Genomic DNA, 15,251 nt, shown 5'->3' with positions numbered 1-15,251 from the left:
CATCTTTAAAAACAGAAGACTCTGGATGTTCTTTTGAAGCAGGGTCCTAAATGGCATGAACATTTTTTCTTTATATATACATGGTTAACCTCACTACAACTTTCAGATGTACTTAAACATAAAATCTGTTTTCCTAAGTCTCTAGGTTCCAAGGTTTAAAGTATTCAGGCACCAAGAGATGCAGACAGGCAATTAGCAGAATTTTCAAAAGCATTTCAGAATTATGGTTCAAACTTGTTTTGTCTTTTGCTTCCCCTTCCCCACGGAGTAGCTCTTCCAGATCCTTGCTACTCCAACGGTTGGGAATCCTCCCTCATTTCCAGCTTAGTTAATGACTACACGACACTTAATGGATTCTTTATCCCCATTTTTTTCTTGGGGTGTGTTTGTTCTTTTTCCTCACCTGCCATTTTCCCCTCCCTGAGCTGTCCTGGCCTTTACAGGGCTCTGCATGCCCACCGCTGCTCTCTCTTCCTTTGCTGAGCTCCCATTCCCCAGCAGTTCCCGCAGCCCCATCTACACCAGGTCTAGCCAGATTCATTCCTCCTGCACACTCAGAGCCTAAACAACATCGTGAGGAGAATCCAGGAGCCCCAGACTGGTGCTTAATCAAGAGCTGCTATAAATGATGGGAAACCCCACCGAAAACGGGCTTCGCATCAGCCCCCGAATGCCTGCCTCCCTGCAAACGAACCGCCACGAACCAAACGGGGTTACCTGAAGGGGTAGGCAAAGGCTATGTCAATGTTGAGGTCACTCTCTGACTTGTTTGCACAGTCCACACTGAGGCGCAGTCCTCCAGAGTACCCACCGCATGTTGCAAATGCAAAGATTGCAAAAAGCTGTCAAAAACAAACAACATTTTTATTTTATTTCGTTTCAGCAACCACCACAAGCAGATCCATGCAGCAGCTCTCGCTGCGGCACCGGCCCCCTCGGGTCAGGTTATCCATCACTCCGTGCATTCAAAGCATTGCCATACATTACTCCTGCGCCCTACCTGAAAGCAAATACAAAGAACCACAAAACGTGAAGCTCTGCTGCCACGCGTAGACAGAGACATCACCGTTTGTCTGTGCCAGGCATCTCAGCCCTCCCCTCCTGTCTTGAACCCCATTTGGGATTCGCAACCCAGGCAGCTATTTAAATCACCCCACTGACAGGCAAGCTTGGACAAGAAGAGAAGCATGAATATTGACTGAGCATAATGACTCAGTCTTAACCCAAATAAAACACCGGCAGCAGTATTTATATGCAACAACCAGGAGTAGCAATAGTAGACCAAGACAGTTCACGTGGCTGCCATCCCATTACATGGCAAAACACAAAATCGTGCTGCCCCTCTTCCATTTCATGTATGACTGGAAAAAAACCACAATAATTTTTTTTATTACTTTTCCTAAATTACTACCATAACCCAAGACGGATATAGAGGTGCAGTAAACTGACACTCAGCAAAACAGAAAAAAAATAATTAAGATTTAGGATAAGCTCAGGCAAACCGGACATGAACAAAGAGCTTGGGTGGTTCTGATGCAAACCCATATCACATCTTAATCCTCCAGAAGAAAAAGGTGAAGGAGGGCACATGCAGGCCAGAGACACATCAGCATTTATATTTATATCCAGGGTTCAAACAGAAGAATTGGAAGCAGGCACAGGTGTCTTAAAACATCATTGATGTAGGCTTCCTTGGAAGACCCTGAGCAGAAGCGGGGACACTTTATTTATACAGTTGTAATTTAAATGAAAGGACAGGTTAGGTTTTGTTGATTGTAGCACTATAGTTCTGAAGTAACTCCATCAGCTTTAACAGAGTTACTCTGAGATCTACAGTGGGGCAGATATGGGAAATGACAAGTAAATGCCTGATCTAGTCACAATTAAATAAGTTAAAAGTCAGCAATGCAGAGGAAACAAACAGTGCACACATCTGGAAAAGAAAACATGAACACTGAAAAATTATACAGCAAACAGATGTAATAGCAAAATAAAGACTGAATGATTCAGTAAAAGCAATACAGAAATATAATAAATGGAAAAAAAAAAAGACCTGCCCTCACTGCACAAGGCTCTGCAAAACATGTCATTAATCTTAGTTCTCCCAATTCACAGCATGAGCAAAGCCAGGCATTTCAGCAGCCTCCTTGGACTTCAGCTTTGCATGTGCATCTTTTCCCCAGACACTGCCAGGTTACAGGGTGACTCCTGAGCATTGGGGTGGGAGAGTCTTCCCGGCTGTAAGGTGATGTGCTGAGCATGATGGAGCACAGGGAATAACAGGAGAATAATGCAAGTTGCCACCCTGCTACTCACTTCCAATATGACCAGGGCATATCACCGAGGATAGATTTGCAAAGGTATTTACGTGCCCAGTGATAGGGAGAGTTGATAAAAACTTTGACTGAATGAATTCTTCATGCTGAGCTCGCTGAAAAATAGAAAGCTGAACTTTACCGTGAATTGACTTGTTAAGTATGTGCCATGAAATAAATGTTTCTACTATAGTGTTCCTTCATCCTAAATGAGCCACTTCCTCTGTAAATACAAGAAGTTTCTGCCTGTACATGTAGCACAGCACTGAAAATCAGTATTAATCATCTCAGTTTAATTTGTGAGGCGATGTCAGAAAACAATATATTAAGGAGAACAGAAGAGATTAGTGCTGACCTGCTTTCTGGCCTAATTAGTGGAGTTGCAAATGCAAGTGTTTTGCAGATATATGGGGAGGCACAAAGATTAATGCAGTGATATATAAAGAGGGAACTGAAAGGCTGCAGTGTGAGAGAGACCTGCCATAAAGGAAGAGCCATCGCCTCTCAGCTACAGCTCTCAGCATGGGGACAAGCAGAGGAGATATGCCATTGAAATGAATCTCCTTTAATCAAGTATTGGAAATCAGTATAAATGTGTGCCACCATGTTTATTCACCAAGGCCATGAAGCCATGCCCAGAAACACAGCCCAGGCTATTCCTTCTCAGAAAGGATCTCCTCCAGAGTTCCTAGTTTTTCCTCTCCCCTACTGAGAGAATCTCTGACAGCAGACTCAGGCACCTGAAGTCTCAGTCCCTCAGACAGTTCAGATCTAGCCTTTACTCACCCTTTAGCCCCAAGCCGAGCTCTTAACCAGAAGCTTTTCAGATGCTTTCACTCATTCAGCAAACACTTCAGCCTCCTTCCTCTCCAGCCACAACCCACCAGGGCTGCCCACCACTTTCCATCCTTACTCAGCCCACACTCTGCTACAAGCACCCAGACAGCATCCCCAAGGCAGGTGGGAAAGGGAAAAGGACCCAGCTGGAGATTTTTATACCAAACTTCAGCAAGTCCTCAGCCAACCCGAGCTTGGCTCTCTGCCGTGGCTGGATCAGATGCTGCTGATGGCTGGGATCGCCCAGCTGCCAGTAACGCCCAGCCAGTCCCCACAGCTGTGTGCCGAGGCCATGCAGCACCTTTTGGAAGCATATTTATGTTTTGCATTGAAGGAGAGCAGGGTGAGGGTTGTAAATCAGTGGCATTTCCCTGGGGTATCTTGGCCAAGCAGCAGGCATAATTCTCCTCTCGCCCAAGCAACTTTCTCCTCCCACCTCTGGATTTTTCCTTTCCCCCCCCGCCCCCTCCAAGCTTTGCTGCTTTATGTTGTCAGTGGAGCGCCTGGTGCAATAAGCCAAGATTTACTCATCGTGTTTTGTGCACACTGTAATTCTGTGGCAGTTGCAGGAATGCTGTAAACACCACTGTATTTTATTATAGCAGGATTTGTGTAAATGGCAGTTGTAAACCCCATAATGGGAGCTTTATGGGCCAGATTCAATAAAACCTCCATCTGCGAGATAATTTTATTGAATCTGGCCTCTCTGAAATTGAAAAGTTTATGGAGAAAGGGAAAGCGTTTCCCTATGTTCCTATTTACTCTTTACCTATAAATCCACACTCAGCGCTAGTCCCATCTGCAGTGTGCATGCATATTGCTTTTCCCCTTCATATTAGATAAATCTCCCCAGCACACAGTTACCTCTGGTCATCACATAGCTGCTGCCTCTCAAGGCTCAGCCCTGACGGTCAGTGCTGCGTCTGCCTTCCCCGGAGGAGCAGCAGTCGGGAGAAACACGGTGCACTCGAGGCAACAAATCTTTGCTGCCGTGGCTGTGCCGGGCTGCTCCTGTCCCCTGCGCACCCTGTCCCTCCTGCAACAGCGATGCTATGGGGAGGTCGGTGCCTTCACACCCGCCTGGACCCTTGCAGGGAAATGGAAAATGCCTGTCCCCAACCTGGATCAATGGTCCACGTTCCATGCGAGATAACACCCCAAGCAAGCATCCCGCTTGTTCAATACGCGCTATCGAAGCAGTTACCAACCCCCCCGATGAGGCCATAGACTGAAGGGAGGGGGTGGAAGGGACATTATTTGTGCTCCCTGGCATGGATTGGAGCAATGCACGTCTCCCGTCTCCAGTCCAGCCTGGCTGGAAGATCACCCTTCTTCCACGTGGTTTCAGACACATCTCTAACGAGGCAGCACATCTCTGAAGCTCGCAATGCCTTTCTGTATGGTGATTAACACCCCATCCCCTGCTCCTGTTATGGGATATTCCCTCTATGACCTTGCAGCCTTGGCCTGCACTACTAGTATGCTTTTGTAAGGAAGTCAGGTAAATCCCATAGTCTAACTTAATGAACAGAAATTATATTTATTCTGGTATCGTGCAATAATAAACAGCCTTCACTGTCAGGTCAGATTAGCATGTTTTAAAGATCAGTTGGCTCCTTAGCACTTTGAGAAAAAATAGCAATATAATTTCCAGCACGGCACGTACTCCTCACACCGGCTCAGGGCAGAAAAATGTTCATCAGCTGATTCACAGGATCAGCTGGAAGCCCTCCTTCTTCTGATGCCAGGCTTCAACGCGATGGCAGTGGATCCTCTAATTCAGTATTCAGGAGCTGTTATTTATCCAGACTCCAGACTCAAGGCTGGTCCCCTCATTTTCCAGCCCAGCCGTTCTTGGTGGCCGGGGGCTCGGGGTGTGCGATGCCCCGCGGGAGCTGAAGTCCCAGCTGTGCATTAGACAGTTGGCAGCACCTCAGCGCACGACCCTGGACATCACTCATCCTGCCGTGGAAAGGAAAAATGGGATGATTTCCCATCGCTTTTCCACTTCTCCACGTTTGGCTTTCCGACAATTCCCCTCAATGCCTGCTGAGCGACAGGCTCGCTGTGCGCAACAGAAGACAGAATGGCTCCTGACAAGGCGAGTTAAAAGGCTTATGTAGAGCATGTTACAGCTAAAACATCCCGTTAGGAAGATAACACTGTCATTTAAAATTGATGAAACTTTTATATAAGACACTTGTTTTTTCCAGGAGCACGTCTGCCCCATGCAGCAGCCTTTGGCAGCTCGCTGGCAGACGAGAAAGAGCCACTCTGGGGATGCATCCCAAATCCATCCTGGTGCAATGGGGAGATCCTCGCTCTGCTTGAGGGCTCCTCAGTGACTCCTCCAGGATGGCGAGATCTTAAAAAGAAACTATGTCTGTCTTGCCTGGAGCTGTGGTGGCCAAAAACAGGCTGCGAGGGACATGAAGCTCACTACGTGGGTTGGTCTTCAACATTTTTACTTGGGGTTGAGGGAGGAAAATGGGAATGAACCTGCTGGATGCTTTCCCAGCGAGGTCCCCCTGGCTCCCCACTCCTGCCCTAACACTGGAAAGCCAAGGGAAACCCTGACACTGTTGAAGAGCAACCTGAAATATCTGAAACGCCTACTCTTTTATTAGGCATTTCACACATTCAAAGTGTTTTACAAAGACATATTTTTCCGGCATAATTTCTGGATGTAAGGCTTCCCTTTCTCCTGATCGCCATAATAAAGACACTGCAAAACGTTTGCCAAACGTTATACTGCTTTACACTTTCTGCTGCTCGCTGTGGCCAACAGCACACGTGAGAGCAGGGAGGGAGCGTGCCGCTCCTAGGGCCCCGGAGACGTCCCCCCCCCGCCAGCATCGCTCACCCAGCAGAGCGTCTTGTTAAAACTGAGATTATTTATTTATAGAGCAGAACCAGTAATTGAACATCATTATTAAGACTGTAAAGGGAAGGTTCAAAGGCACTAAATGACTGTACGGGAAAACATTTACTGCAGAGCTGATGGCCCAAAATATGTCACCAGTGAAGGATTAGGAAGCACTCTCTCCTCCAGGTCTCTGCCTGTTTCTTTTTTAAAATCTGGCATTTTTCCTGCACGGATCTGAGCTGCAGACTTCCTGGAATCACTTCTCCTACATACAAGCCTTTGTGCACTGGAGATTATCAGATTATTGACTTTGGGATTCCTAATTATATCAACTTGACTGGTTGATGAATTGGAGGTGGATAGCATCGCAGCCAACGCAGTGCTGGGGGGGTAGGCGATGACTAGCAGGAGTCATTTTCCTTCAACAGCTATACAGGGAGAAAGCTGAAATATATTCTGCTCCTGCTGAGAAATAAACCCTAAAGCAATCGTTCACTAATTGCTGGGATTTAGTGTGTCCCCTTAAAAATAAACAGCACCATTGCAAAGAACAATCCCATGCCTGCCCAGACCTGGTCTGCAAGGAGGGGAAAGCCCAGGGATGAGGGAACATCTCGGAATTTGGGGCTTGAAGAACCACATATGCCCCGTCTGGGGAACATTGTACGTCTGCCCAAACATCGACCTCAGCGGTGCCTCAGTTTTAGCACACCGCTGAAGGACCACTCAAGTGACCGTCCCACACCAGGAGGCACTTGCAGACCACGGGCACCTCCAGGATGTGGTGGCAGCTGGGAAGGGGCTTTTGGTGGAGCTGGGGACATACAACCTGTCTAGATCTCACACAAAGCACCTCATAGCTTTCACTCGGCTCTCAGACTTAGCGTTTCCACCAAAGGGGAATGGAAATGCAACTACAGTTGCGTTGGAGGAAAATCCTTGCATCAACAATTTTGTATGGCTTTACACTGAGCTAAGCAAATGAGGCCCTTTCTTATGCATGCCGTGTGGCAAGTACGGCTCTTGCTGGAAAACACGGAGTTCTCCAGCAGCCCCTGAGGCCGGCGGGACCCACGCAGCGCGAGCCGCCACGTCCCCGGCTACTGCCACCCACCTGGAGGGGACCAACCCGCTCCAGGACCTCCCCGCTTGGCTGAGGTCTTTGCCGGGGCATTTCCAGCAGCAAACCCCGGTTTGGCATTTTAGGGCACCCCGCAGAGAGCAGCCCTCGATGCCGCCGGCTGGACGGAAACACCTGACCCCACAGCAGGCAGGAACGTCGCAGCATCCTCTGTTTAAAGCACAGCATTTCATTTAATGCTTCGCATTTTTAAAGCAAAAAAAATATACTTAATTCGACTCCTAATGGAAAGATTTATGGAAATGAAATTGGGGCATTTTTAGTGAGTAAAGATCATGTTATAATAATTTGGTTCTACAATACTTTAATCCCAAGGAGACGATCTTCTCTCTTTGAAGAAAATCTTTATCTTTTTTATTCATCTTCCATTGATTATTCTAAAAATCCCATTTAGCTCCACCACATAATGGTATGGTAGTCTTTTCTCATTATATTTTAATAGAATAAAACCCAACTGTATATGAGAGGATTAGATAGCCATTCGTAGAGGTAAAGAACATTGTTCCTCCAGATGGCCAGACAGAATCTGTGTAATGCCTTTCCTATTTATTAAGTTCAAAATGTAATGCAAGCTGATGAGATGTGTGTCATCCGGTATTTAATGGGTCAGCCATAAAGTTGAAAGCTAATGCTAAGGTTGGCAGCATGCATGGAAGAGTTAACAAGCAGAAAATAAAGACGTATTTAGAGCGTCTCTTCTTGGACTCTATGAAATGAAAAGTTGTCAGAGGACAAAGCTACTTACACAAGCAGGGCAGAGATGCTAAGCTCTTCCAGCCCCTCTAACCATTTGTCAAAGGTTTGAGATAATTGAAGATGTTTACAAGGACCTGAGGTTTGGGGTTTATTTATTGTATAAATTGCTTTCTGCACGTGGACATTGACAGATTGGCAACGAGTCTTCCATGAAACAAAATACACCAATACTTGCTGCAGACAGATTTACAGGTACCTGGGTTAATTACTGGGTGTACACTGCCTCATTTGGGATGTATCACAGAGCAGTACTTTTGCTGCATTTACAGCCTGCAGCCCTTTCTCCCCCATGGCTGTAGAGCAGTCTGGAAGCTACAGCTCTTCCTCTGCAGTCTCCACAACTCCACGTTTGTACCCTCTTCTTTTAAGGAGGTGGGAGCACAACTTGGACAGATTTGTTTAGATTTGTACATACGATCCCTGAATAACTCATGTTGTGACATATATCACTTCAGCAGAGACATGCACGCCTTTTGGGGCCTGAAAACTTTTCCAGTCCTAGACTGCTGGTAAAAAAGACAACTGTGGTGGTCTCTACCAGGATCCACATTGCAACAGTGCCCAGAGCATTGCAAGTGCCAGCCCGGGAGAGTGGCCACCCCCGGGCTGGGTCCCCCTCCTCTTGCCCATGCCAGGCGTCCCCCCCGCGTGCCCATATCATCTCATGAGCTGCTTTGGCATCAACCACCTGTGACGACTACAGGGAAAAAGCAAGGAAAGCCATGGTCAGGTAAAGGATAGGTTTTCTAACAGGTGATGTTAATTCTTATTTTATTAACAGATAAGGTTCAGCAACCCAGCAAACATGCAGGTTCACGCATAAATGTAATTTGGTTCCTGCTCCCTCTTGAAAACACAGGTTTTGTGCAGGCTTTACAGGCTGATTATATGGGATTTATTGTGTAACAAGTGTAAACATTTAATTATAAAATAAAAAAGGTTGGACGGTTGCTCGTTTCATTGCTCACTTGGTGGATGTAAAAGCATCTGGGTTCAAAATGGCCCATGATCTAACAGAAATGCATACAGAGCATGATCCAAGTTATTACTAAGTAGGATTTACTCCCTCTAATAAACACAGGGAATTACATTACGGCTGAGTGATATCCACACATGGGAAGCACTCTGAGAAGGGAAAGTGCCCCTGGACTTAATGTCGCTAAACCCCTGAGGGTTGATACAGCCTCAGGGGCTCAACGACGACCAAGACCACACCATACCTCCTCCGCCGCAGCACTGGATGGCAGGGCACCGCAAACCCAGCTTGCAAAAGCAGTGTTGTACGCAATGCACATACTGTCTGCCCCTGGGCTGGGATAAGGCACCTCTCCCAGCTGGGAAGCCCAGCTCCATCCCCAGCAATCCCAGCATAACCACCAGGCACTGCTGGGTGGGTCGAGGCCCCTGGTAGCACCATCTGACGGCCGCTGTAACTGCCTCCTTATCTAATTTGCGTCTTTGTTCTTTCCATTAGCTTCAGCTCCTCTTTTCCAGCACTACCTGGCAGACCTGGGCTCCGGCGGAGCATCTTCCTGCTCTGATGACAGATGCACTCAGCAGAAACGAGAGGTGGGAGCACTCCTCTGACCAGAAAATGCTCCGGCAGCTCGGTCCCCGCTGCGGAGCACAGCGTGGGGGCTGCAACAAAACCCTCCCTGGGTCAGCATCGGCTGAAAATGATTATTACAGGAAAGGCTCCTGTCCTTCAATCACACTGTATTATTTATGACCTAACGATTGCCCATTGACTAGCAGGGATTATACGTTCTCTAAGATGTTTCTGGGTGAATGAAAGGGCATTAACCTCATTATTATCACGTTCGTGCTCATCAGAGGCCATTAGTAGCTTCCTCTTGGCTCCCTGTGCTGCTGTGTAGCTATTTGGTGTCATCTGCTGCCTCTCCACTCACCCCCACCCGCCCCGCACGCACGCATGCCTGCCTTCGGCTCTGTCTCCTTTCTCAAGCAGATTTAAGGAAATGGGTGAAAATTATTTAGCTTGGGAAGGAATCCAGAAAACCCTTGGGATTAATAATCTGGCGCAACAGCCTTGTCCCGCAAGAATTTGAGACCGCTTTCAAATTGTGAAGCAATGGGGCCTCCAACCCTCCTTACACACCCAGAAGCACTCTTTCAGACGACGTCTGGCCATTTTTTTCCTTTTTTTCAGCCCCACTCATATGAGCAGGACCACTGGGAACCAATGCTCTGCTTTTGGCAAAGCACGGCTGGTTTTCTAGGCAGTATGTCTGCAAAGCCCTCCAGGGACCACGCAGCCCTGGCCACTGAGGCCCGTTAAGGGTGTCCTTCATTAATCCAACCATCGCAGATGTCCCCTTCTTGCTCCAGACGCAGCCTCGCCATGGCACCTTTTACAATGGAAGATGGCTCGAGCCCTCCATCCCAGAGCTCTGCCTGGTGTCCCGTGCAGGTGGGACCCAAACGTGGGACCCGTTGGCTCATCTCAAACCAGTTTTGGATGGAAAATTCCACTGGACCTGGCTCCGACCACAGCACCCGCCTCTGTGTAAAAGGCTGGAAGAAGAATTTGCTCCTGGCTAACTATCAGCCCACATGGTAAAAATAATTTCTTTTCTAATAATTAAAATGATGGGCTATAAATGAACGTTTGCTTTGCTGAGCGCTGGGAATTCACAGGGAGCATTTTGAGCAAGAAACATTTTTAAAATTAAAACCCCTCTTTCCTCTTCTTTTCCTCCACTCCTCTTACACTCTGTCCCCAGAGACGGCACTGCTCTCCTTCCCCACACTTAATCATAAAAAGCAACACCTAAACATGAATATTTTTAGGAAATGCTAATAACAGTGTCCTTAAATTGAAATAAAAAAATATTCCTTATCTCACTAGCTCTTGACACACTTCATCTGGACAGCTTAAGTTGTCCTGTTTCCTCTGCATCCTCCCCCTTACTGTGCTCCTCCACACCTCTTGCCTACCTCTTTTTCTTTTCATGCCCTTTCATTCGCGTTCCCTGAAATCTGCAGCCATACCTGCTTTTAAACACAAAAAAAGGTAACAAAAAAAACTTGGCAAAAGCCTTGCCTGAATGTTCTCCATTTCCTTCATGGTTCAAAACACTTAATTCTGAAATAACCAGGCATCCTTTCCTTTCTCTCAGCTGCTAGCAGCTGCTGTACATCTTCTGTGCCACTTCCCAATGTACTTCAAATCCTCCCAGACACCGCAAAAAAGCAGGCACTTATACAAAACCAATAATGCATCAGTATGTTTTTTGCTGTTGCAATCTTTATATCTGCACTGCTGGAGATGATTATCTAGCTTTTTTTTATCTGTAGATTCAGGCCTGTGGAATAAAACCAGGGCCAATAAAATAAGGAAGCAAAGAAAACACAAGCAGAATGAAAAAAGCAACTGAACATGCTATAAATTCAGAATCAGGTGAAAGCTAATTATGGCCACGCTCACTAAAAAGATGAGGACACAGCGAGGGAGATAGACTTATTAATTATTTGTGTTATGGTAGCACTTAGAAGCCCCAATCCTTTATCTGGGACTAGCTGTGCTATACATGGCAAACACTCAAATATATCTTTGGGTAATTGCACACAGTTTTAAGGAAAATGTGCAAATGCTCTGTTCTTTCACCTTCAGCAGCTTCTGGTTTGTTAATGCTGTTGAAGGAGTCTGAGTTCACCATCAGTCTCATTCTGAGCAGCTCACGGAATGGTCTCATGGCTCAAAGAACAAATAATCCAGCATGAGGGTACCCTCCACCCATAGCTGGATTGGGCAAACCACAGCAAACCCCCCCCAAAGTGGGCATGAGATACATCCATCGCCATCCCCATCCCCTGGCGTGAGGGACAGACCGCTCACTGTTGCCAACAGGGACGTTTCATCCTCGTTGACTCTGTGCAAGTTTGATTGCTTTTCTAATTAAGATACATTTTATGGTAATCTACCAAGCCCCTTAGACTAAATCACTCACTTAATCTGTTGTTAGTGCCCATATGTTTACAGCTTTCCAGCCTGCTGCAGCATATTTGCTTTGCCACGGCGCCGGGGAAGTTTAGTGACAGATGAGCCGCTGTGCAGCCATTCAGGTGGCGCAGAGCCCTTCCACCCAGACAGCCTGCGCACCGCACGGACAGACGGATGGACAGACAGACAGCCCCGGCACCCGGCGGCTTGGAGAGGAGAGGAAAGGCGCAGCGCTGCAGCTACAGATACGGTACCCCATGCTGATCACCTGTCTCTTCCCCTGCCTCTACAGAAGGGCTCAGCACATCTTTCTCATTTTCCTTTCTTTCCGTTTCTTTTTTTTTTTTCCTCCAACATAAGAGGTGGTACATGACGGGAGGGGAAGGCTGAAGTTTCACAGTACGGTCACGTCTCTGGCCCCAGCGCTCACTTACCGAGGAGTTTCACTGCAGGTTCAAGGGCTCTGAGCAGCCCTTCGCATGAAGGGCAACAATCCCATTTGCAAACTAAGGACAAGCAGAGTCAGACCCTCCACCTGCACTGGACACTGAATTGAATGAAGACTAAGCAAGCACTCCACAGTTCTGCTCCCGCTGACCCTATGAGCCCGGGCAGGCGTGTGGGTCCCCAGCCTCAACCTCGCCTGCAGCCCAGACACAGAGGTGGGCCCCTTCCAACTTCTTCAGGGCTGGCTCTATGCCACCGCACGCCCTGGCGAGGAGCTAAATCTCTCCTTCGGGCCTGCCTGGGCTCTCTAGCAGCCCTGCGTCCTGCGGAGGGACACGTGTGTGCTGCGCTGGCAGGCAGCAGCTTCATCTCTTCATCCTACAGCAGGCTGCCCACGCCGGCTCGAGATGACGGAGCAGGGATGCGCTCAACGGGGACGTGGCTCTTGCCCGTCCCCAGTCCACGGCTCTCCTCACGCCTTCCCGCACGCCTGCATCCCATGGTGGTACCCATGCAGGCAGAGCTCAGGCAGGGACCCGGGGACCCCAGTTCTGCTCAGACTAGCTGGGCTGAGCCCCCAGCCCACCACACACAAACACATTGTATTTGCAAGGGTGTACCACGCCACTGTTTGAAACGACTCATGCTCAGCTTGCTGAGGGAAAGAGAGCCCAAAGGCAAAATCAGGAAAGACCAAACTCTAGGTCACGTTACCATCTGCCATCCTACGTAGAGGGAAATATGCCCTGAAAAAAATGGTCATATAATTGTACAGGAACTCCTAATCATGAGGGACATGATGAAGAAACCACCACCTGCCATCACCAGCAGTGACAGGCAGCTGCTATCCAATATCAGCACAAATACCTCTCCCCCTGTAGAGTGCCTATTGATCTGAACAGGATTAACAAAGGTGAGGAAAGTACTCATTAAGTCTTCCAAGGACTTGGCTAAAAAAAGAGTATCTGGCATTCAGGAGGAGCCAGATATTTCAGAAATCAATATTTTAAGAGTTTAAGGACTTTCTCTAGGAACTGTTTGAGCTGCCAGAGAAGCAGCCAAGGAGACAAGTCTCAAAGGAAAAGAAGTTCCCCAGGATCCAGGCACCCCTAAAATAATGCTTCAAACTCCTTTCAAACCCCGATGCACCTGCTAGAAGGGGACAGCAACTCCTCCATCCCACTGGCACAGATCTCACATTTTCAGCCCTGGAGCTTGTGAAGCACTGTGCTGTGAACCTGTCCCTGCAGCTGCACCGAGCCCTGGTTTGCACATCAGCCTCTCTTATAGAGAGCATGTCACGCTCCTGAGGAGGTGATGGAGGCTGCTCCAAGGTCCGAGAGGCAAGTGGTGGTTGGAGGTACTGAAGTGGGGAGAAGCTGCCCCCAGATCTGCTACCACCAAGCAGCTGGAGATGAAGGAGCACCACACATCGCCACGCTAGGATGGGCAAAAGGCAACAGACGGAAAACCATGAACACTGAAGACTTTCGTATGTACAACATGAGGAGCAGGGCAAGCTCTCCTGCCCCCCCCGGGTTTGTCTCAGCTGTATCCTGTAGAGATGGCATGTAGGGCTGATGGGATCATTTCTGCTCAGCCACAAGCTCCTCTGCCAAGGAAAAGTCTTGCAGTGATGGACTTAACCACATTATTCACTTTGTGCCTTACACTCCCTTGGCCACTGGCAACCTGCCTTCAGGGGCAGCGGTGAGACCTCCCTCTGTCTGCAGTCAAACCAACCATCCCTGGCCACTTTTCCTGCTTCAAAGCTATTAAGATGAGCTCAACTGGCTTCCTTAATAAACTGCAGCCCAGCTTTCAGGTCAGTCTGGCACCCCTGCTATGATGAGTTATGTGGCACAACAAACCCAAGCCTTTAGTTTTGTGGTGTAGGAAGCACGAATCGTGCTCCTCGGTTCATGCTGCCCAGCCCCTTCCCCTCCAGGGTCACGCAAATGTGCTCTTTGACCATCGTCCTTCTGCTCACCTGGAGGACGCTGCACTGAGCCAGACACCAGCTTGGCAAAGTTAGAAATGCTTAACGCTGTCCTCAGGCAAGCAGGATTATGCTTAGAAAGTGTGTGAGATGTGCACTGCTCAGACACCCATGCCCTCCACACCTGAGGACTTAAACAACTGTGAAAAAGACAATTATTGTTATGTACCATGTTCTCTAACCCTGTGGTACATAACACATTTTATGTACGATGTTCTCTAACCCTGTGCCGATCACATACATTCAAGTTATGCAGCTGGTATAAATATATATGGTCCTTACGAAATAGCAATCATGCAAAACCGAAAAAGCCACTGAACTGGGTGCCTGTTAACTACATTTTCAGGAACCGAGCGCGTGGGCTTGCCTGTACAACGCCCTGCACCCGGCTGGCTGCCCGTGGGATGCTGCGCACCAGCACCGGCTCCTGCCCAGCCACGCTTGGGCAGCCACGGCACAGACCCCAGCAGAGCTCATGAGCTTGCTGCGAAGGGGCACGCCACAAAATATTCCCATTGGCTGCTCTTCAGGCAAGTGCAACTATTCCATTTTGAAAAAAAAAAAAAAAAAGCAGGAACAATTAAACTGGTCCAAATGACTAAGCAGTTATTGGTAATCTGAAATTTCTCTCTGGAAGAGTTTAGCTTGGACTGGCAGGCACAACATCCTTACCTTCTCCAGTTACAGTCTTCTAACACCTTATTAAAGTACACTTCATATATCTATTAGCATACCCTGGTATCATGAGAGTAGGCAGATTATTCTGGGTCTAATATGTTGATTTTCTGAGCAGGTATATACTCAAGCATGTTCTCACAGCAGCTCCAGCTTGTGCTACAACTGGAGTTTTTAAAGACTTCTGAAACACCAAAGCGATCGACTCCCATGGATATGATTCAAGTATGAAAGAATCAAAGTGCCAATAA

At 47.9% G+C, this 15,251-nt stretch overlaps 1 protein-coding gene across 2 annotated transcripts in view; it reads right to left on the bottom strand.

Annotated features, from left to right (window-relative positions):
- The window catches only part of SYNPR (synaptoporin), a 111,600-nt gene that overhangs the window by 29,267 nt on the left and 67,082 nt on the right, over positions 1–15,251 (bottom strand). For both annotated transcript variants that reach the window (XM_052778358.1, XM_052778356.1), the window contains one exon: positions 718–842. In XM_052778358.1, the coding sequence (XP_052634318.1) occupies positions 718–842 (125 nt within the window). The remainder of the gene's footprint in view (positions 1–717; positions 843–15,251) is intronic.

This window comes from Harpia harpyja, chromosome Z (genome assembly GCF_026419915.1).
Source record: "Harpia harpyja isolate bHarHar1 chromosome Z, bHarHar1 primary haplotype, whole genome shotgun sequence".
NCBI classification, from domain to species: Eukaryota; Metazoa; Chordata; class Aves; order Accipitriformes; family Accipitridae; genus Harpia; species Harpia harpyja.
The sequence above is the reverse complement of the archived record's forward strand: the minus strand, read 5'-3'. Positions and strand labels throughout refer to the sequence as shown.